Source organism: Pelmatolapia mariae, linkage group LG18, assembly GCF_036321145.2.
Source record: "Pelmatolapia mariae isolate MD_Pm_ZW linkage group LG18, Pm_UMD_F_2, whole genome shotgun sequence".
Lineage (NCBI taxonomy): Eukaryota > Metazoa > Chordata > Actinopteri > Cichliformes > Cichlidae > Pelmatolapia > Pelmatolapia mariae.
In genome coordinates this window covers 22,657,362-22,680,883 of record NC_086243.1, presented here as the reverse complement: position 1 = coordinate 22,680,883, position 23,522 = coordinate 22,657,362, and the positions used below count along the sequence as shown (strand labels likewise).

The 23,522-nt window shown below is 38.6% G+C and overlaps 1 protein-coding gene across 3 annotated transcripts in view; it reads left to right on the top strand.

The window, feature by feature from the left end:
• The window catches only part of LOC134617345 (RNA-binding Raly-like protein), a 58,584-nt gene extending 36,115 nt beyond the window's left edge, over positions 1 to 22,469 (top strand). For all 3 annotated transcript variants that reach the window (XM_063462556.1, XM_063462557.1, XM_063462558.1), the window contains 7 exons: positions 6,986 to 7,061; positions 10,533 to 10,580; positions 11,330 to 11,523; positions 16,448 to 16,561; positions 16,836 to 16,993; positions 21,015 to 21,052; positions 21,747 to 22,469. In XM_063462556.1, the coding sequence (XP_063318626.1) occupies positions 6,986 to 7,061; positions 10,533 to 10,580; positions 11,330 to 11,523; positions 16,448 to 16,561; positions 16,836 to 16,993; positions 21,015 to 21,047 (623 nt within the window). In that variant the 3' untranslated portion in view covers positions 21,048 to 21,052; positions 21,747 to 22,469. The remainder of the gene's footprint in view (positions 1 to 6,985; positions 7,062 to 10,532; positions 10,581 to 11,329; positions 11,524 to 16,447; positions 16,562 to 16,835; positions 16,994 to 21,014; positions 21,053 to 21,746) is intronic.
• Positions 22,470 to 23,522: the final 1,053 nt, after the last annotated feature.

Sequence of the window (23,522 nt, the reverse complement as noted above, 5' to 3'; positions counted from 1 at the left end):
GGGAAAGTTACGAAGGACACGGTGAGCTGAGGGATCAGTATCTAACTAAAACAGACATGCATGCAAGCAGTAACACGGCGAAGCACTCATAGGTAATTCAGCACAGCCTCATTAATATGAATAAATCCAAAGTGAGTCAGAGGGCCCCTGAGGTGCAGATGATTGTATTCTTGAAGGAGCCACTGTGGATAGATAGAACTGTTACTGAGCTCAGTTGCAGCTTTTCTGTAGGAGACGCTCAGCTGAAATGAGGTCTTGTAAAGTCGGCTATTGGCCCTTTCATCTTCTACACAGATGAGGGAAGACAGTGTGAAAACACCACTTCAGCTTTTGAGACTGTGACTTACAAACTGACTGTGTGAGACAGAAAAACATGGCTGGAATATTTCACGTTGCACAGTAAATAATAGGACGTACCATTGTAGGTAGAAATGTTAATATGGAGTTGCAGAAGAGGGAGGTTAGTTGAGAAGTTTATGAGAGAAAATGCACCAAATTACACGAAAAAAGTAATTATGTTAGTACTGAAATTCCTAGATTTTTAAAGTCTTAAAAAGTGTAAACAGGGAATATCAGTTACGCATTAGTGAGAAGCTGCTGTTGTGCAGTGCTCAGGTTTAGGAAATACTTGTGTAGCATCCACAGAGGTAGTTTTATTTGTAGTCGTATTACTTCCTGAAAGGATGCAGATGCTCTGTGGAGATAATGCTTTCAGTACCATTTGACTATCTGTTTGTGTATTTTAGCAGAATCGCACAAAGACTATAAAGCTGATATTTTGTGAGACTTGTTGTACAGGCAGTGGAAAGGAAGAGGAAGAAGCCTGATGAATTTCTTGTGTGGATCTGAATGACTTTTTAAAACATAGTGAGATAGTGTCATTGGCCCTGGCAGATGTCCTTGTCCTTCTGTTATTAACACTTGAACCAGTATCAAAATGTGAAGTGAACATAAGAATTATCAGCCTGCCGATAATTATCACCCTCCCTATGAAGTGTATAAAAGTCTTTGGTTGTTTCAGCAGACAGCTGAAGTTAGTAACTAGCTGGTGAGCATACTGGAGCACTTAACGACAAAATATCTGTTGAGTGCTTTAGTTAGCTAAAAACAGCCAATGAAAACATTTACTTAACCAGATTAAAATTTTAAAAAACACACTGTAACCAAACAAAATGTAACTAAACTAGCTAACATAAAGAAAAGCTATAAAAAATGTTATTTAATAAATATAAAATAAATATAAAATTTTATAAATTTGTGTCTGTGTGACTGTTTCAAGTGTTTGTAAATGTGACTTTGTTATTTCCTGGTTCTTGTTTTATTACATTAGTTCCCTTTTGTATATCTCCTGCTGTCTCTATATTGTATGCATCTCCTCCTGTTCTTTGTTGCGTTCTCCCCTCTAGCTGTGTTTGCAGATTGTTCCAAGTCTCTTCCCAAGCGCCTAGCTATTTCCTAGTTTCTGCCTGATCTGAGTTTTTTTGTTTGTTTTTGGTTTGTTGTTTGTTTGTTTGTTTGTTTGTTTGTTTCTGCTGAAGTAGAGCAATAAAGCTGCAAGTTTAAGTCAGTCTCGTCTCCTGCACTGGGGTCCTTTTCCTGTCTGCCACACAGTGAACCATGACATGAACACTGAAACTAAATATTTCTGAACAATAAAACTGTAACTGTAACCTTTTGCCTTCAAAGCTTGAATTCTTCATGACATAGATGCAACAGGCTGATGGAAACATTCCTCGGAAATTCAAAGGTGCTCTATTGGATTGAGATGTTGTGACTGTAGCAGCCATTTGAGTACAATGAACGCATTGTTATGTTCAAGAAACCAGCTTGAGATGATCTGAGCTGTGTGAAAAGGCACATTGTCCTGTTTGAAGCAGCCGTCAGAAGACTGGTACACTCTTCATAAAGAAATGAGCATGGTTAGCAACAATGCTCAGGCTGATTGTGGTTTTAAAACAATACTCAACTGATACTGAGAGGCCCAAAGTGTGCCAACAAAATATCCCTAACACCATTACTGGACTGTTGATACAAGGCAGCATGGATCAGTGCTTTCAAGCTGTTTACACCCAATTCTGAGCCTTTGTGAATTGTTGACACTGATGGCACTGTGTGGTCTTCTGCTGCTGTAGACCATCTGTTTGAAGGTTTTCTGGATACCTTTGGTATTTTAGTTATTGTCGCCTTCCTGTGAGCTCAAAGCAGTTCTCTGGCATCAACCATTTCAGCTATGACACTTTCCAACTTACTTAAATCACTGTCCATACTCATTCTAATGCTCGTGTTGGGCTTCAGTAGGTTGTTTTGACCATGTCTGTGTGCCTGAATGCCTTAAGTTTTTGCTATGTGACTAGCTGATTAGATATTTGCTTTAAAAAGCATTTGAACAGGCATACTTGATAAAGTGAGTAGAAGTGCGTTGTTCATCATATTCTGACAGCAGTGCATTCTGCATTGTAGCAGCGCCAATAGGAGTATGCTCTCTGGAGTTAAGAGGGCGGCCAGTGTTTTTACAGTGTCTGAGACAGACTTTCTTCTACTTTGAGTTCACCTCTGTGATAGGTTTTTGTGGCCAACCTGGACATAATGGCTTCAGCAAAGTACATTTTTATATTCCCCTTCAATGCGATGCCGCATGCAGTTTATAGTATCAATCAAGTCCTAAGTGGCTATTGCTTAGCAACACAGGCTCTATCTCCTCTATCTCCCGCTTCAACTTTTTATGAATACACGCACAAACAAGTCAGGCTGCAAGCACACATATACTTATTCATGCGACTTTTGTATATGATTAGTATAATGACTGTAATTAATCAGAGACTCAGTGTGTGTCTGTTGCGATGTGGAGGGAAGGGGTGTTGTGAGGTGACAGTGTTCATTTTAGAGTGCTTTTTAGTGCTCCACTCTCTCTTTAATGACCCTAGCAGGGGCCCAGAGAAGAGCAGGCTTTACAGTGCGAACCATTCCTCACGTCTTCCTGTGTCCTAATGATAATGATACAGCTGTCCCTGTGCACCTGAGAGCTAGCGATACATCCCCCCACTCCATTAGTCCATTAGGGAGAGCAAGGAAGGAAAGGAGGAAATCAAGAGAATGAGAAAGAGCGAGAAAGTCTGGGCTCCAACCATTGCACCCATGGTGATTCTGCAGACAATGTGATGGAAGATCCAGACACATCTGCAGCTGCAGGACTCTGTGTTAAAATGTGAATCTGAGAGAAGTGCTTGGATTTATCTGAGATATTTTCCATTCTTTAATTCATAAGCTTGGTGCATTAATATTGCAGCAGAGAGTTCATGCTTACCCCACCTCTGGAAGAAAAAGCCCAAAAAACTGCGACTGCAACCCTTTAGGCACAACAACTTGACTCCAGCTCCAGTCATGACATTTGCTGCTGCATGATTCCCAAAGCTGATGTTTTATCTCTGCAACTCAAGGGTGACTCATCCATCAGAAAGGGATCTCTGTTGCTGCTTTGTCGGTTCACGCCTGTGTTTGTTTGTGTGTATGCGTGGGAAGGTGGCGTTTTGATTTTTGTTTGTGTTTTTTGTGTATGACCTTGAGCAGCACTCGAGGCTGATTGAGCAGAATCTGAGCAGAAGCAACGTCGGAAAGTCGACAGACTAAACGCGGTGTGATACCAGCCGGGTTTAATGCGCCGGCGTTCTTGGCAGGTAGAAGGGGCTGTCAATCATGGCAGTAGTCATGAGGTGTGTGCAGATGAGTCACAGCTGTCTGCTAATGCATTTGAAGGGGATTTCTTTGTTGTTTTGTTTAGCTGAGTGAACACTGTCCTAATATTTACTTGAAGTTCCTTTTTTGCACAGTCAGAGTCTCGGTTGTTTTGAGGCTCTTACAAAATCTTGCAAACTATGCACTGTCTGTTTGAGCGTTACAGTGAAGTGAAGTGAAATCATTAAATGAATCAATGTTTTGTACCCCAGTTCACCTGGTTAGTTTCATCACACAGAGCCCTATAGGCACTCAGACAGCTCAAACTAAGAAAAGCTCTTCACTACTTCCTCATCTCTGATGAGATTGCTGCTATTTCACACCTATTAAAACAGAAAATAGAGGAAGGCTTTTTCAAATGGGTTTTTACATGTTATACACTAGACAATCTATAGATAAGTCTTATTAGATGAATTTTCATTGATCGACTATTAACTAATTAAACTATAAGAACATTTGGGATAAGATTTGTGGCTCTTTTCCAAATATAGACTGTATATAAAGGGTGGACGTAGCTATTATGACATCATCAGCTGTTTTTGGAAACCTTAAATTGAGGAATTTGAATCTGACCTACAAATTAAGAATGCCAAATGCTCATATGGCAGCAGCTCTCTAGTTGTAATGCAGGCCTGCCCCAAAGCATGGCATTGTTTATCGTCTATTTTACTCCAAATGGGGCCATAATTTACATAATTTACAAAAATATATGTTCTGCTGTGTTACAGAAGTCTTAAAGTTAAAGGTAGACACTAAACATTAATCAGAAAAACATTTAAGGAGATCATAAATAACATAACTTAGATGATTGTTTTCTGATAGACTTCTACACAACTGGATTTGTTTTTCATTTCCCCAGGATCGCCACCTCCTGGCCACTAGAAAGAATGCAGGTTTACACTTTTATATTCAGTCTGTTCTTCATATAAAATCGAATAACTGCGTTAATAAGGAAACGGGAACAGAAAAGTAGCAATGAATACTCCATAACATCCTGACTGTTATAAATGTTTTTAATGACAAACACAAACTGACCTTTTCTCTCTCTCTCTCTCTCTCTCTCTCTCTTTCTCTCTCTCTCTCTCTCTCTCTCTTTTTAATTTGATCCCATTGATATGGTCATGCACTCAGAAATGCTACGAGACGTAATTAGCTTTAGCTAGCAACCACCCTCTTACTATTACTGCTGCTCTTTAATTTAAAACGGTGTTGGCCCACTTTTCACAGCATCTTTCATCTTCAAAACCCACTTTGACCATTCAGCTAAGAAACTTTAAATAAACTTCCTTTTAATACATGAGATCTGAGGGTGAGGATCATACAATTTAAAAATTCTCAGTTTCTGCTGAATGTCTAGTTCAGTGGGGATGAATGTACACTGCTACAGTACATGAGCCCTGGCCCATAATATGGCAATTCTGAATGAAAACACTGTCACACTGATAATCTCATAAAAATGCAGTTTGTAATTTGTTCAAACCTTTAAACAAAAATTCTTAGGAGCTTGAAAATGCCCAGAGAGCCTCTTTATAAAGACTGTGCTACATCGTATGATGTGGTATTCTGCAGGACAGGCTAAAAAATTGCTCCTGCAGTCAGGCAGGTATAGTGCTTTTATAAGAATATAACTGTAAAAATTATTACAGTGTACATATGAAGATATGTTTACCCTTTATTTGCCATTATCCTGTTGTCTCCTTGGCAACAATTTTATTTGTGCCACTCTTTAAAAAGCTTTGGGTGTGAGTTGCTTTGAAGTCTTTTGGTTTCATAAAAATAAAAGTTTATGGTCATCCAGGGAAAAAAAAGCTGTACTCATGAATGACCATCATGAATAAGCACTTAAAACATTAAAGATTTACTTCCATCTGTCATAACATGTATATGAATATAGAGGATTAAAATGTGTTTATGCAAATATTCAAATCAAAAATAATATTGTGATCTAAGCATCTGCGTCCTTCATTACAATATAAATATTAATTTTTTTTTCACACATGTAGAATATTTCCAGTCTAAGCAGAAAACTAATTTTTGTATAACATTTAGGTAAAATTACAGTGCTTGGAAAATCAAGTTATGTTTTATCAGAGAAAATATCTACAATATTTGCATTGATATTAACCAAATGATACCTTAAATGACAGAAAAAATCATGTTGGTTGTTTTTAATTAAAACCCTCTTGAACATTTTTTAAATTGCAGCTGTCTTTATACAGTCTCTCACTTCAGAGGCTTAAAAAACTGTTGGACAAGATAAAATTATTTTAGATATAAGTATTATTTTTTATACTTGCATAACAAACACCAGCTGCTGTGTTTTCTCCCTTCAGATGCTCTGTTTGGCTTTTACTGCAGCCACCTTCAGTAGCTGCTCGTTTGTGGGTCTCTGCCTTCAGTTTTGTCTTCAGTAGCTGAAAAGCATGCTCTGCTGGACTGGGATCAGCTGACTGACTTGGTCATTGAAGAATATCCAATTTCTGTCTCTTGAGAAACTCTTGGGTTTCTTGGGTGCAGCTTGCTTTGGGTCATTATCCAGTTGCACTATGAAGCACTGTCTGAGCAGTTTGGCTGCATTTGGCTGAATGTGAGCAGAGAGTACAGCCCCGTGCACATTTTGCTTCTTCTACCAGCAGTCACATCAATCAGCACTTTGGCTCGGTTTCCCTGGCAGCCATACATGCCCACACCGTAACATTGCCTCCATGTCTGACAGATAATATGCTTCGGATCATGAGCTGCTTCTCTCCGTCATACTTGTGTCGCCCCATCACTCAAGTTTGTCTTGCCTTGTAGAAATTATATTTTTCCAGAACTAAAGGCTTTTTCAGATGTTTTCTGGCAAATTCTAATCCGGCCTTCTTGTTGAGTTTAACCAGTAGTCTGCACCTTGTTGTAAATTCTTTTTATTTCTACTCATGAAGGCTTCTATTGATTGTAGACCTTGACAGTGATACTCCTACCTCCTCGGGAGTGTTCTTGATTTAAGAGTTCACCTGGACATAAAACTCTTTAACAATTTTCCAATTACCTTTGAACATTTGCCTCCTGAACTATTAATGCAGTTCTTTTGTTAAAGCCCTTGAACTGAAGTTGAAAATGTATTGTCTGCGATGGTGTACAAAGGCAAAATGACACAAATTGGTGCAATTGTCCAAATATATGTGGATCCAACTGTATGTTGTGGATGATCTTTATATTATAAACTGCTTCTCTATCACACCATGACTTCAACTCTCATTTTTTTCTCCAGATATCAACATGGCTGGAGAGCCCAAACCGTACAGGCCTAAGATGGGCTCCAAGAGGCCTCTCTCATCCCTCTACAGGTGAAACATGTTTTTCTTATTTTAGAGTGTCAAGTGGATGTTCCTTTCCTGACCTACTTTTTCTGTTGTACCCTCTGCCTCTGCTGTCTGTAAAATATGTGTTTATGATCCTCTCTGGCAGGCTGTGCTCTTAAGGAGAAACAGCCAATTCCCTACTTGTGCTATTAGTGCCATTTTTTGTCTGTTGCTGTTACACACTTTGCTCTTTTGTCATCTGGTTGAAAGAAACAACAACAAAACAAAAAAAAAAAGTCCACACAAAGTTGCTTGGCTTACATCTTACCAGTATAATAAAAATACAAAATAACACCACATCAGGCTTTTAAAGGAATAGTTTTGGGAAATGTCTCTTCCTGCGGGGGCTTTGAATATGATTTACATAGTTTAAGACACAGACTGGAAACATGACCAAATTCTGTCTATATTATATTCTGTCCCAAAGTAACAGGATCAACCCAGCAGACCCTCTGTTAAAAGCTTACACAGTCGTGTGAAACAGACAGGTTTGGCAGGACTCTTTGAAAAATTTAGTGCACACTTATTGCTTCAATCAGAATTAAAAGGGTAAGTAGCAGCCAGGTGCTGTTAATCAAACGCACTTGATTAACTGATAATCAGCAAGTGTGAGCGCCCCCATAAGAGCAGAGGTTTTGACAGTTTGCTGGTCTGGAGCATTCAAGATTGTCAAAAAATCCACAAGATACATCTCTGACTCAGTTAGCTTGTTAAAATGTTAAAGTTCACCAGAATACAAAATGGAACAAGTATGGTTTGTTTGGGAGGTTTGCCACAACAAAGTGTCTTCTCTCTAAAAAGAAAACAGCAGCACAGCTTTGGTTTGCATTCTTCTGGAAATCTTGTGAACAAACCACTTCTAGGACAATGTCATTTAGACAGATGACACCAAACTGACAATGTTTGACTATAATGCAGTGTCATGTTTGGTAAAAACCAAATGCATCAGCACAAACACCTCATACCAGCTGTCAAGCACCGTAGTGAAGGGGTGGTTATTTAGACTTGGTTTGAAAATGCAGTCCCTGCGTTTACCATAAACTCCTCTGTATACCAACGTGTTTTAGTCAAATGTAAGGCCATCTGTCCCACGGCTAAAGCTTGGTTGAATCTGGGCAATGCACATATCAAGCCTAGCAGCAAATCTACAACAGAACTGACTCCCTACTGAAATGTTGTGGTGGGACTTTAAGAGAGCTGTGCATAAATAAATGTCTGCACATCTCAATAAACTGAAGCAACACTGTAAAGAAGGTGACCAAAATTCCTACACAATGATGTAAGACAGTCGTATATGATTATCATACAAAAAACAATTACTTCAAGTTATTATACAAGCTATAATAACTTGAAGCTAATGAATCATTGGGTGTTCCTTGGTTTTCTCACACTGCTTCAACATGTCGGCTTAGTTGTTGTTAAATAAGTGAGATGGTGTGTTTAAATAATTTTAGAACCTGGTATTGAGTCATGAGGCTATGAAAGGTTTATTAGTATTATTTTTTTGCATGATTATATGTTATTTAGGATAAAAAAGATAATAAGATAAGAACAAGAGTTTGGGAACTCTTTTACTAGAGGATTTGAAAATGAGAAGGAACACAACAGACACATAACAAATTCTACCTATTTAAACTATCTCACTAAAATTTAATAAAATCTGACAAAACACGTTTTATGTTTGTATGTTAAGTAAAACGGTCATGTTGTGGTTTTGTAGCAGTTTTATGTGCCAGACTGATTTTGAAGAGATTTCATCAAACATGCTGCCTGGGTAAACGTGCTGAAACGTGTCAAAGATCCAATCTTCATAGTAGATCGTATCTGTAAAGGGAGCTACTTATTCATCATAGTTGACGATTCTTGTGCGCTGTCTTGCTTTTACTGCTAATTGGTTGTTAGCCCAAAAGCTGTAAAAGTGTACTTCGAGCTTAACAACTATCCAGCAACACAAATCTGTTACATTAGGAAGGAAGCTGTCATGAACCACAGTGTTTTCATCTGTATTCTTGCCGTTGGCCAGTGGGGATGCTTATTAAAAGGCAGGAGGGGAGGTTTGGGAAGACGACAGCTAGCAGCTGGACAAATTTCCTTTGTTTCAGCCTTTTGTGAATTGATTAGAACCGCGCGCCTTTTGGTAGTCAGGCACTCTAATCACACAACTTTAATGTGAAGGCTGTACCGAGGTGCTGGGGTAACAATAGATGAAATACTCTTCACATCACAGTGAGCAATGCAACGGGAACAGAGTGGCCTGCATCATTATAGAGCTCAGATTTTCTTTTTCTTTTTAAATTTGCAAAAGAATTCAAACATTTGTGCCTGAGTTTTGCCTCCAAATCCAGAAAAGAGATTGCTCTCTCAGACCTGTGTGTTAGGGGCAGGAAGATGGCAGCACTATGCAACATACACACACACACACATGTGTGTATTTATATCCTTGTGGGGACATCTCATTGACATAATGCTTTCCCTAGCCGCTTACCCCTAACCCTAACCATCAAAAATGAATGGCTAACCCTGACCCTTACCCTAAACAGAACTATAACCTAATTGTAACCCTGACACAAAAACCACATTTTGAGTCTCAAAAATGCCTTCAAACAGCCCACGAGGGCTGTTTGTCCCCACAAGTATAGTAAACTACCAATTTTTGGTCCCCATGAAGATGTTAATACCCGTACACACACACACACACACACACACACACACACACACACACACACACACACACACACACACACACACACAGTTATTGAAAATACTCATGAAAATGAATTCGTTAGGCACAATATTGTAAATGACAGTGCTTTAATTTCTCTACATTTATCAAGTTTGTTCGAGTTTTACTGTCGCTGCTTCCTTTCTTTTTCCAAAATGGAAGAGTAAGCTCTGTAGCTGTGAGCAGTGTTGAGCTGCCCACCGTCTCTCAAGCTCTTTTGATTCCTGCTTTCTTTTATCCTGAATTTTTGAAAAGTAATCAAAATACAACCATCAGGAACTCGTGCATATCGTGGAAGAAGTCTTAAGGCCACTCCTGTTGTGTCAGATTTATCACAGTGTAATTTGTAGCCGAGAACGGAAGCTTCCTGTTGTCAGCAGTTGTTTGTAGAAATAGCCTGCATTACCTCGCTTTCTAGTTTGATGGGAATCTGGTAAGTTTACCGCTATAGCCAACCAAGAAAGAAATGCAACATAATGAGGCAAACTTGTTGTTGTTGCATTTCATTTTTTAAACGGATTAAAGGAAATTTGATTCCAGTGCTCAGCTCAGTTAAGAAACCACACATCAAATCTTAACAAGAAGGAATTTTCCAGTGATAGTCTTTTAGGACAGCACTGAATAAAGAATTCAGTCTAAATGTATTTGCACCGTCATTTTCTTCCTTTATTGTTTTATGATTTTGTGCACAAAAAATCAAAGAAAAATAGAAATGTTCTCTTTTATTTCCACAGTGGTTATGAATTTGACTACGACTACTACAGAGATGACTTCTACAGTAGGTATGTTTAAAAAAAAATGTTGTCTCACTGGTAAATAACACACGTCTTTGTCATTTGCAACTTTTCTTTTTTCAACCAGTCCCTTTCCTCCCGATATTTTGCCCTTAGTATACACATCCTTTCTCCCCATTTCCCATCTTGAATAAAGATGATTTTTGAGCAGAATGGCCCCATTTCCTTCTGAGGCAAAGTAACTACATTATCACAGGCATAATGAATGTCATATTGAGGAGGTTTTTATTCCTCTCCGTTGGGCTTACTAATGATGCTTTTATCCGCATAGCCGGGTACTGAATGTCAGATAGTCCCCCGGCTGGTCATTTGCGCTGGCAAGGCACAGAATGTATCTTCATTCTGACATTTTCATTGGTTTGTTTACTTCCTCTTCTTTGCAATATCCCCAAGAGCAGAATCCTTCAGCTTTGAGTCATTATTGCTATTTTGGCAATTTGATATGTCAAAGGCAACTGGGAACAGGCTTTGATTGAATTGCTGTGGCATTGTTCAATGTGTACCTCTATCATTCAGACATCTTTTGCAGCATGTCTATTAGGTGCTTTGTAAGTGTTCCTTGCTGCTTGAATAAAAACATCTGACCAAAAACAAGGAAAAAAAAAACCCACTTGCTGTTCAGGTCCCATAGTGATTACAGAGTTATATCCCCACTTTTTTTGTTTTGTTATTTCTCTGTATTGTAATACTCTTGGAATATTTCTGTTGCTACAACTTTATTCTTCATGTGTCTTCAGACTGTTTGAGTACCACGGCCGTGTTGTGCCTCCGACCCGAGCTGTGATCCCCATCAAACGCTCACGGCTAGTTGTCCCAACCACACGCAGAGCCAAATCCTCTTTTCCAGTCAGGGCTTGCTCTTCCTCTTCCTCCTCCTCCTCTTCCTCCTCCCGAGCACTCAATGTCGGCTCTTCCATCACTGGCCCTAAACGTATGTTTGGTGGTTTTTCTTTGTCCCTTTTTGTTCCTATAGTATCCTGCCATCTCTAAAGGATGCTGTGGTTGCCAAATGATGTTTTCTAAATGTGATTTTTATGTGATTGTTTGTTTTGAGCTTACCTCCATGTCCATTTTTGGGGTTTGAGTCAAGTTAATGGCAAAGAAAATAAATTCAGCCGCTACAAAGAACATTGCTTATTATCATAACTTTGAACACATGTTGGCGGGTATCATTTCTGCCCATTATGATGGAAATGTACTCAGCAAGTGTAAATGCTAAGCTCTGGAAACAAAAAATAAAAGGTTAATAATCGAAAAAGGTCAGGCCTGCAATTCCTGATTATTTTCATTAGTAGTCTTGATAGTCCCTCTTGAACTGATTAGAGTATACACTCACTGGACACTTCATTAGGTACACCTGTTCAACTGCTCTTTAACTCAAATATCTAGTCAGCCAATCACATGGCAGCAACTCAAAGATTTTAGACATGACATGGTCAAGATGAATCTGTTATATTAGGAACATATGCACTGTATTAGATGTAATTACAAGCAAATTCACAAATTGGTTTTGAACTTCACCAAACCAAATTTAAGAATAGGGAAGAAATCTGATTTCAGTGACTGTGAACATGGCATCATGGGACCAGCTATCTCAATATTTTAGAAATTCCTGATCTACAGCCAGCTCTAGGGTTCACAGAGAATCTGAAAAAGAGAAAACATCGAGTGAGAGACAGTCCTTTGGTGGAAAATGCCTTGTTGATGCCAGAGCACAGAGGAGAATGACCAGATCGCTTTGAGGTATTAGGAAGACAACAGTTAATCAAATAAACCGGCATTACAACCGCACACAACATGCCAAACCTCAAAGCAGATGGACTACAGGAAACTGAGGATACAATTCACATAAGCTCAACAAAACCAGATAATAAAAAGCATTGTCTGGTCTGGTGAATCTCAATTTCTGCAATGAAGTTTGGATGGTATGGTCAGAATTTCACAATTTTACAAAGCATGGATCTGTCCTGCTTTGAATTAATGGTTCGGGCTGGTGCTGTCATAATAATAATAATAATAATAATAATAATAGATTGCATTTATATAGCGCTTTTCTAGGCAACCAAAGTGCTTTACAATTCCACTATTCATTCACTCTCACATTCACACACTGGTGGAGGCAAGCTACAGTTGTAGCCACAGCTGCCCTGGGGCAGACTGACAGAAGCGAGGCTGCCATATCGCGCCATCGGCCCCTCTGGCCAACACCAGTAGGCGGTAGAGATGGCACGATACCACTTTTTTATGTCCGATACCGATATCATTAATTTGGATATCGGCCGATACCGATATGAATCCGATATAGTGTATTTTTTAATCAATAAAACTGTTTTTTTTTTAAATATCTTGCTGCATTTTGTATAAGTTCAAACTCAAGTTAAAAAAAACAAAACACTAAAGCTATTCTGTTATACCTGTGTGCAAAAAATACACTGCACCCAAAATATTTCATAGTTCAGCAATACTGATCAATCTAATAAACTTAAACCTACTCCATCCTCCCTATTCTGGTATTTTAAAGAGTAAGCAACCTAACTAATAGGGTTGAAAACTCCCAGCAAAAAAAAAAAAAAAAAAAAAAAAAAAAAAAATAGGGAACCACCCTCCACCTCATGATGCTTAATCGACGTAATCAACTTTAATTTGATGCAGTGTGAAAAAAAATGCACAGAAATCAATTATTTTTCAAGAATAATTAAATAGATTCAACATCTTTCTTCAACAGAATTGCAGACTGCACAGATTGTACATTCCCAAAGGAAAAAGTACTAGCTTACTAGGGTATATTAGACTTAATAGTTACTATATACAGTATAGGACTTCTATACATTTTACATCAGATTAAAATTTTGGGTGTAAGATTCAGATAATTATTTATTAAAAGCTAGATATTTTAAATGAGAATAAGAAAGAAAAGTATGTCTTTGTGCCCCCCTTTTCCCTGTTCATGCCCTATCGGCCCCCCTGGCTAAACTTTGCTAGATCCGCCCCTGCACAGTTACCAGCCGTCAGCTACGTAGAAAAAGATCCTGGTGTAGAAAGTAACATTAAATAAATTCTAACAACAGCTTATCACGCTTAAACGTGCTGCTGTTGTTTATCCGCTGGTCCCTCTTTCTAGCGCAAAGTGGGCGATAAACAAACAAGAAAGACGGGACTTGCGGCAGAAAAGCCGATCAGCTGATCGTTGATCAGTTTCATGTTTGAAGTAATAACAGGAGAGGGAGGGGGAGTGAATGAGAGAAGTAGATGCAACTGCGCAGCAAAGACAGAATAACTTCAGCTTTGTCTCTATTTTTTAATTCTAGCTGAAGTACGGGACAAATCGCTTCCTTTTCACCTCAGTATGGAACTCCGATGGCCAGTCCAGCTGTGGCTCAATATATCAGTTGTTAAGCTTAACGTGGAAATACTATGCAAACATTCAGGGATGAACTTACACACTTGCTTTACTTCTGTGGGATAGTTTTCGCAGAGATGAAATGCCACCGTTAGGAAGCATGTAGCGAGGCTCCAAATGCTCCAACAGACCACCGACAGGTCTGGCAGACAACAGCCGTTCTATCACGTGACACATACTGCTCCGATGCGCCGAGCTGGGTTACACCAAGTAGCGCATTTTGTGAGGTGATTTTGTGATACTTCGGATCGGATTACATTTTCTATTTCTCTCCGATATCCGATCCAGTAATTTAGGTCAGTATCGGACCGATACCGATACGTAATATCGGATCGGTCCATCTCTAGTAGGCGGTAGGGTAAAGTGTCTTGCCCAAGGACACAACGACCAGGACAGAGAGCGCAGGGGGATCGAAACCGCAACCTTCCGGTTACAGATGAGCTTCCCAACCCCCTGAACCACGGTCGCCCCCAAGGCGTGGAGGAAACTTTCTTTGCTCAATTTGGGCCTCTTAATATCAACTGGGCATCGTTTAAATGCCACAGACTACTTGAGTATCGTTATTGACCATGCCCAGTGCCTTTTTGACCACAGTGTACCCATCGTCTAATGGCTGGTTGTAGCAGGATATAAAGCCATGTCACAAACCTCAAATCTTCTCAAACGGGTGTCCTAAACAAGACAGTGAGTTCACTGTACTCAAATGTCCTCAACAGTCTCCAGATCACAGTCAAATAGAGCACCTTTGGGATGCGATGCAGGGGGAGATTTGCATCATGAATGTGCACCCAACAAATCTGCAGTGTGCACTGTGTGATGCTATCATGTCAGCATTGAACCAAAGGTTTTGAGGAATGTTTCCAGCATCTTATTGAGTCTTAGTTGAATAACACAAAGAATAAAGGCACTTCTGAAGACACAAGGAGGTCCAGCCTGGTCCTAGTAAGGTGTACCTAATTGTCTAGTGAGTGCATTAAAAAAAATTATTGTAATTTTTAAGATGCCAAAACTGACATTTACAGTACTTTGTTTGTTTGTTTTTTCACCAAACTGTCCAAAACCCCAAAATAATAAGAGATTTTCATACAAAACAAGAAAAGTGGCTTATCCTCACATTGGAGATGTAAAAAAACTGTAGTGATTTCCAAATGCTGAATCATTTTCATGTCAAAACTGTCGTTGAATGTGATTTACTTTTGAATAAATAAGTCAATTTTTTAAAAACACCACCTTTGATTTTAATAAGAGGTTAATGTATAAGCTATTTTGATTGTTGAGGCAAAAACTGTCAAATAATGCAATAAAATGGGGAGGAAAAAAATGACCATAATGACTTCCTAAGCTAACCGAACAGATTCACAGGAAATTGTCACGTTTGAAAAGCTGGGAAAAGTGAATGTTTTAAATATTTTCTTCTTGAAAAATTACTTTATTATGGCATTTATTATCATTTGATTTTAACAGTCATTGCTGATTAATCTTCAGTCAGGTGACAAAGCCAGCCATTGTCAAACTTAAGAATGACTTGGCCAAATTTTAAACCTGCGTCGACTGAACCTTTAATCAAAACTCTGAAACACAAGACTTGATGAAGTATTTCCTTCTTTGTGTTTTCTCTGATTCCTTTTGATCTTCTGGTGATTTGCTTGTTGAGGCTGAATCTTCATTAAACACTTTCCCTTCCCTTGCCATCTGAAAAGAAAAACATATCATTTGAATCTCACATCTTTTCTTTAGTAGTTCTGATGACCTTTTTAATGCAAATATTTAAGCTGTTCCATTGTAGCTTCAAGCTAATTACATGTTTGTACATGAGAAACTTTGACCTCCTGCAGACCACCGCCACACACTTTAGGAATGACTGGGATAAACAGTAAATTTGTTTTTCTTCTTGAGATGCATTGAAACACATTTAAACCAGAGTTTTTATTTATGTTAAAACAAAAGTAAGCACACCAGAAATGTTGGGAATAAACCAAAATTATACAGAATAAATCTTAGATCAGAGTCTCAGCTAGTTGTTTGGTTATTTTTTTATTTTCTGCTCTGTGTAGCATTTCTGCATCATATTGCTCATCACTTTCTATTGTTTTACAGCAGGCAGGCAGCTGTTTTCTCATCATCTAAGCTAGTAACAAGGTGGTAAATCTAATAGTAAGAGCCAGATCTTTCCTCTACAAAAATTGAGGTAAAACACGGCTAAGAAAGAAATATTTTCGCTGGTAGCAACAACACTGAGATTATGGCTTTAGCAGCTGGTGTACTGTTCAAACTCTCGCATGCTTATTATTATTCTCCCCTCAATGCAACACAGTGAGATTTCCTGCTTTTCATCAGTTGTGCCACATTTTCAGTGAAGAACTTGACTGTTGAGAAGAGTCTGCTGCTGTCACAGTGTCTCTTGTAGAACATCCCATTAATTATGCTTTTTAACTTTATTAATGTATGCTTGCAGTGAAGACAGATCAGCTTCTAACAATCAAAAAGGAACTGTCGCAAATCAAGACCAAGATCGACTCACTGCTGGGAAGGCTTGAGAAGATAGAGAGGCAACATCGCTCTGATGCCGGTAAGATTTGACAGGCAGGAGGGGAGGACCTGTCTGATGAGCATGCATAGAAAAATGGAAAAGATGCTGAGAGAGGCGGCCATGTACTGAAATAAAAGCCACACAAACAGTCTTTGAGGAGAGATGACGGAATGATACTGAAAATATTAAATGCTTGTTCAGAGGCTTGTCTGAAATACAGGTTCTTCTATAATTAAAATAAGATAGAAAGTCAATAAATCTATTATGCTCTGATGTTAACTGCCAGTCTTTGTCTCTTGATGTCTTTTGCCAGAGATGCAGAGGAAGCAGGAGGAGGTGTGCGAGTGTCTCCATGGTGATGCAGCAGACCACTCTGGGGGGGAGGAAGTGGAGGGGACGGCTGAGGTTGAGGCAGGGGAGATGACAGACGGTGGTGAAGACGACTTTGAAGATGAAGGCACAAGCGACATGGTGAGCAGGCCTAGTACCCATGTACAGTATTAATAAGAAGTTATTTGGTTCCAATTTAGCTGCGAAGTGTGTGTGTGTGTGTGTGTGTGTGTGTGTGTGCAAAAGTCACAAGAAGTCCTAATTTCCTACAGATTTTCTTGTAATTTTTTAAAGTGGTCCTGTGCAGGCTTTCTGAAGGTCCTTCAAAGTTTTTCTTTGGACACTCAAAGTCCACTCCCCCCCCCCCGTAGAGGCACAGTATTAATAATGATGCATTGGATTTATATAGCACTTTTCAAGGCACCCAAAGCGCTTTACAATGACATTATTCATTCACGCTCACATTCACACACTGGTGGAGGCAAGCTACGGTTGTAGCCACAGCTGCCCTGGGGCAGACTGACAGAAGCGAGGCTGCCATATCGCGCCATCGGCCCCTCTGGCCAACACCAGTAGGGTAAAGTGTCTTGCCCAAGGACACAACGACCAGGACAGAGAGGCCGGGAATCGAACCGGCGACCTTCCGGTTACAGGTGCCCTTCCCAACCCCCTGAGCCACGGTCGCCCCAAATTTCAATCTACCAATACCATCTGCAACACAGCTGATGTCATTTTCTTTTAGCACGACAGTGATCCAAATACACTGTCAATGCCGTATTGGCAGTACTTCCCTAACTTCCAAATTACACAAGAACGGGACAGAAAATCATTGGCAACAAGGCTTGTAGACTGATGAATCCAAATCGTTGTCATCATTAGTGTAAGTCATTGCCCATTGCCAGTATGCACAGAGGTCAGGAGAGAGGTATAGTGGTGAGCGTCTACATGGAACATGGAATTATGAATGCAGAACAGAACCATCAAATTTCAATCTACCAATACCATCTGCAACACAGCTGATGTCATTTTCTTTTAGCACGACAGTGATCCAAATACACTGTCAATGCCGTAACAGCCGATAGTAGCTGAGGAGAAACACAGTCATGAATCACCCCCCTCCCAGAGCCTGGACCTCAACATTTTGGAAGCAGTGTGGGATCATCTTGAGAGAGAACAGAATAAAAGGCAGCCAACATTCAAAGAAGAACTTTGATTGTCCTTCAAGAAGCCTGGAGAACTATTCCTGAAGAATACTTAAAAAAATTACATGAAAGCTGTCTGTGAGACTTCAGGCTGTGCTGAAGAATAAAGGTGCTCACACCAAATATCAACTTTCAAGCACAGCAGAATTATAAAAACTCTGTTTTTGCCTCTTTTTCTGTATATCCATGTATGTTTGGACGTTTCCCATCCCATCTCCCAAGCAAGATATAAAGAAATGAGGGGTGTTTCAAGACTCTTGCATAGTAGTTTATCTATACTATGATGCAGAAAATGTTTTCCACTGACATAATATGCCAATAATAACAGTAAGTATAATGTACATTCAACTCTGTTGTATAAATAACTTTGCCTTAGATGGAACCATTTGAGTCATACAGGATTCTCTCAAAACTAAAAGGTGAAATGGTCATGAAAAAGTAATCAGATTGTTCGTGGTGACGGATACAAAGTTTGGCTGTCTTTTGTGACAATAAGCATGATTTGAAAAGTCTAAACTATATGAGTAAGAACACTCAGAAAATGATTCTTCACCCGCAATAAACACAATACAATACTCTGAAATATATATAAAATTACATTTGAATTTATTTAATTAATTAACAATTAAGGATAATGTGCCTGGTACAAACTAAATGTGTATCAATCAATTAAGTTTAGTTTGACCAGATCCCATTAAATGTAACATTTTACATTGTACTTATGCAACAAAATTACATGGATAAATTACATATAATTAAATTAGTTGAAGTCAGAAGGGCGATTTTTTTATTTTATGTTATTTTTGAGTGAGGTGTATTTTGTCTCTGTCTGAACAACATACATGCTGCAAAGTGGGGACACATTGTTGTGGCAACCAAGAAAAGTAGTAGCAGTTGTTTTAAAGCTTAATCTTAATGTGTTTTGAATTAATATTGTATTACAAAGTAATAAATATCATCAATGACAAAATAATTCGAGGTCGTCTCTATCACAAACCGCCATGAAACTGAACAAATCACATGAAAACACCAAAGTCAGCAGCACGTAACGATGTCTGTGAATACTTTGGCTTTCCTTCCCTGTCTCAGACAAACCTGAATGGGAGGAGTTTGTCTTCAGAAATGTATTTTACATTTTTAAACTCTTAGTTTGGTCAGGTTCAGGCAACAGAACTTAGGTTTGGGAGAGACCCTTATAATTTTCCCTCAGATTGAATAAAATGTGTGGTACTGAGCCCATCTGCCAGAAGAACTCGAAGGCAAACTTCTTCTCTGTGTTATACGCAAAGCCTCAGGCATAGAAGTTTTATAAATCTTTGAAAGCATTGTTTATTTTAATAAAAGAGTAAATAATTGAATTATGCAGTTAAAAGTGCCAGACTTTTTTTTAAGTCACTATCTATCGCTGAGTGAGGTAACGCACGATCACTGATGAAGAGAGCGTTTATACTAAGTTTCCATGGCGACATACTTGGAAAAACTGCTGTATTGAAACCTGCCATGGCAAAGCAAACATTTTCTACTCAAGATGATCCCACACTGCCACCAAGCATTAAAAATCATTTAACTGACAAAACAAGACTTGACTTTCACAAGATATTTACAAGAAATGGGACACATCTGTCAGCTACCTCAGTAATTACTGCTGTCATTCATCTATGAAACAAGACAGCTGGAGTAACGGAACAAGACGGAGCAACAACACTAAGCTGTTAGATGAAGAGCTGCAGGTGACAAGCTATGCACCTCCAGCTCCTCAGTGAAGTTAGGCTGCTGTTTGCAGACGCGTGTGCAGAATGAAATCGGAGCAAAGTTTCTCACAGAGTGTTTGAAACTGATCAAACATTATGATCAACATGCTACTAACTACATCACTCTCTGGATACACTTGTGAAACTTTTTGGGTGGTGTTAATTTACTGTAATGCAGTAAAAGAGCATAATGCATGCAGCATGTCACCAATTTTTACTTTAAAAATCATAAATCATCTAACTGAACATTTGCTTTCCAGTTTTATTACTGTGACAGTTTTATTTCTCAAAACTATTGCCTTACTTTGACACTAAAAAAATAATAAGGTTATATAATCATACCTGCTTCCTGTTTTATGAGATCTGGACCCACTGTTGGGTGGTTTATTGGCTTCATTCTGCAGGCAGACTAAACTATTGATTACTGGTAATCATTAAAGCTTATATGCCTTATTCCAATAGATACTGTGGCCAAAAGGCTTAGAATAAACAAAAACCCCAAATCCCTATATTGATATAGTGAAAACACACTGTATAAAATGTGTCTCAGAGGACATGGATGAGATGTGAACTGATGCACATTTTCAGGGTTCAGACAAACAAAAAGAAAAAAAATAAGATTTACAAAACAAAACAAAAAAAAGTACAGCCATTTCTAAGGTTTTAAAAATCAGGACATGAAAGATCCTCAGGTATTGACGAGGTTCTGATGACTGTGGAGTCCATTTGAGTACAGTGAACTCACTGCCATGTTCAAGAAATCAGCTTAAGACAATTTCAGCTTTGTGACATGGTGCGCCATCCTCCTGGGAACGCTGTGGTCATGAAGGGATGGACATGGTCCGCAGCAATACTCTACCTGAGTGTTATCTGTCATTTAAACAATGCTCAGGTGTTACTAAATGTGTCAAGAAGATATTCCCCACACCATTACACCACCAGCAGCTTGAACTGTTAATAAAATGCAGCATGGATCCATTTTTTCATGTTTATGGTTTTTGTTAAATGAATAACAGAACTTGTGCAGACCAGTTAATTTTTTAAATATGTACTGATGTGTATTTCAGACTTAGAACTGGAAGTGTTTTCTTTTTTTAATGACTGTGGATTGAGCTAGAAAAGGGAAGGCTATGTTGCTGCCTAGTTATAAAAATTAATTCTTGATTAACATGTGACTGATTTAAAGCAATCTTATTTCTTTTACTGCAGATAGAGAACCACATATCGGACATTGACAACTGAGTAAGGTCAGTATTTAATCTTGGTTTAACAACACACATTTTGCACAAAACTGAATTTATTTTTGGGAATAACGTATGAAAAACAGAATCATAGAAACATTTTAGTGTCCAGCAGTTGAAAGCAATTCAAAGGATCTTTCGCTTCCTGCTTTAAAAAGAGTAACAGAGTAAGAAACATTGCTCATCCTTGGAGTTTAATCCTCCAAAATGTTCTTCTAAATGTGGGGTCATTCTCTGCATCTGGGAGCAAAAGGAAAAGCAGCTTCTCTGCAGTGATCGCTGATGACTGAACAGCCGCAGAGATGGGACTCTTTCTCATGTGCATTTCCTGTCAAACGACATTTAAATCTCCCCTGATTTTTTTTGTAAGAACAAATAGCTATGAGATTTAATTTGCCTCTTGGCTGACATTTCCTCCCTGCTGTCCTTAAGTGCCTGCGAGTGGAAGTTTTTCCTTTTTTTTTTCCTTCCTCAGGCGGTCTGAACATGATAGATTGTTAAGATGATGGTTTAATGAACTGCTTGTCCTCTGGTGGATATCTGAGTGGTTGCAGGTAATAACAGCAGCGTTAGAAAATTTTAATGTTGGTCCTCTTGAGTTTCCAAGCTTCACAGGAAAATTTAAACCTGCAGCTACCTTTTTTCACATGCGGTCGCTGTGAGAGATAAAAAAATAATAATTTCCTTTTTTTCTTTCAAGTTGGGGAATAATGAAGCTTGCATTACAGAAGATGGGAGGACAGATACCAGCAAAATCCTCTTGATCAAGGAGGTGCATTTGACATTAAAGGAAAAGAAGTGACAGACAGCAGTGGAAGAGTGTGTCAGACTTGTATTTTGCTTGTTTGCCTCATTAGAACATGGCACTGCTGATGCATACGTCATCAAAATCCTGGGTATGAATATTCTCCAGACGACTGCAAGCTCATCGCAACCAGCAATCAGTCATTTCCCCTCGGACTGATTGCTGTTCTGAAAAATACGGACAATACAGTATATTGTGTGCTTATTATATTATGGTCTGTATTGTGTATAAAAATACAGTTATGTGATCTATCAGATGAAATTTATGTCCTTTGTTGTACCTCAGATGTTTGTTTCTGTTTCTGTGCATTGAAAACTGTGAAAAGCTGCATTGCTGGCAGAGAGCTAAATATGAATGTAACAGTAACATATTTTCTTTGACACTGATTAATTCTGCATTTTGTTTTCATTCATTTTGAGCAAATGTACAGTATGTAATTTATTCACAATGTTGCCACATGGTATTGAATGCATTTCATGTTTGTAATTTGTTCTACATGACAACGTGTATTTGAAATTCTTTACTTTCTGTTTAAAATTTTAAAATATGAAAGACAACAATTTTTGCTGTCAGCATGTTAAAAATGTGGCTATCAAGGATCATTTCATTGCCTCTGTTGTACAGCCATGGATAATAAACATTTTTGACATAAACTTGTGTCCTTCCTCCCCAAAACTGAGTGGTGTAGCTCGCATTTTTGTAAATGTATTGTTTCTTTTTCTATTTAAATGGACCTAAAGCTAAGGAAAGACGAGATATACTTCTTGCATCTAGTTTGACTGCTGATTTTTTCGCATTTGCTAACTGATGAAAAGTAGTGCTCATCCCCACCCAGAGACTGTGTTGCATGGACAGTCTCTGGGTGGGGATGAGCATTCAATGTGTCTGACAAGGCGATTGCACAGGTCACCTAGTGGGAGATGAAGTGTCTCCAAATGCTGTCAGACAGACTTCTGAATTACAAATATTTCCCATTAAATGTAGAAATGCAGGCAGATTGTTGACATGTTGCAATCAGTCTGAGTCGGTGTACGCCGATGATTGCAACTCATCTGTATCATGTTTCTTTGCAAAAAGGGGTTCATCTAAGTTAGTTTCCAAGTGTCTTTTTTTCTCGTTATATTCCTATTAAAACAAGGTTGCTGTGCACTTATGTCATTATAAAGTTAAACTACTGTTCTGCAGCAACTACGCAACTATTTGTTTCAAAACTGAGTTCTGATTAGACTCTGAATGTAAGCAATTCATTTGAATTTCTGTGTGTTTTAAAGACAATAGATTTGCAATTTTCACAGGTTTATCTCAGTTAATCATCTTATCATCCCAGATTGAGGTCAAACTGGCAATTAAATACAATATCATACTTAAAGATGGAATCATCTTATTGCCATATTATTAAATTCTTGAAACACCAATGTTTTTCAAGACAGAAACGTGACTCCATTCCTCTCAGCAACCATTTCCAATAAGATCGCAAGTTCATTGCGCACGGTTGTGCCGTGGTCACCAGTCACTGTTTTCCCTTGTGTGACTGCAGCATAATGCAAACATTTGAAACTTTACCAGTGCGCTAACACTATCAAGACATTTCTACTGTTAAAGAAAACAGTTACTACGCTTTCTTTAGGACGGATTTAAATATGATAACTGAACCCTCAAAAATGCTGATTT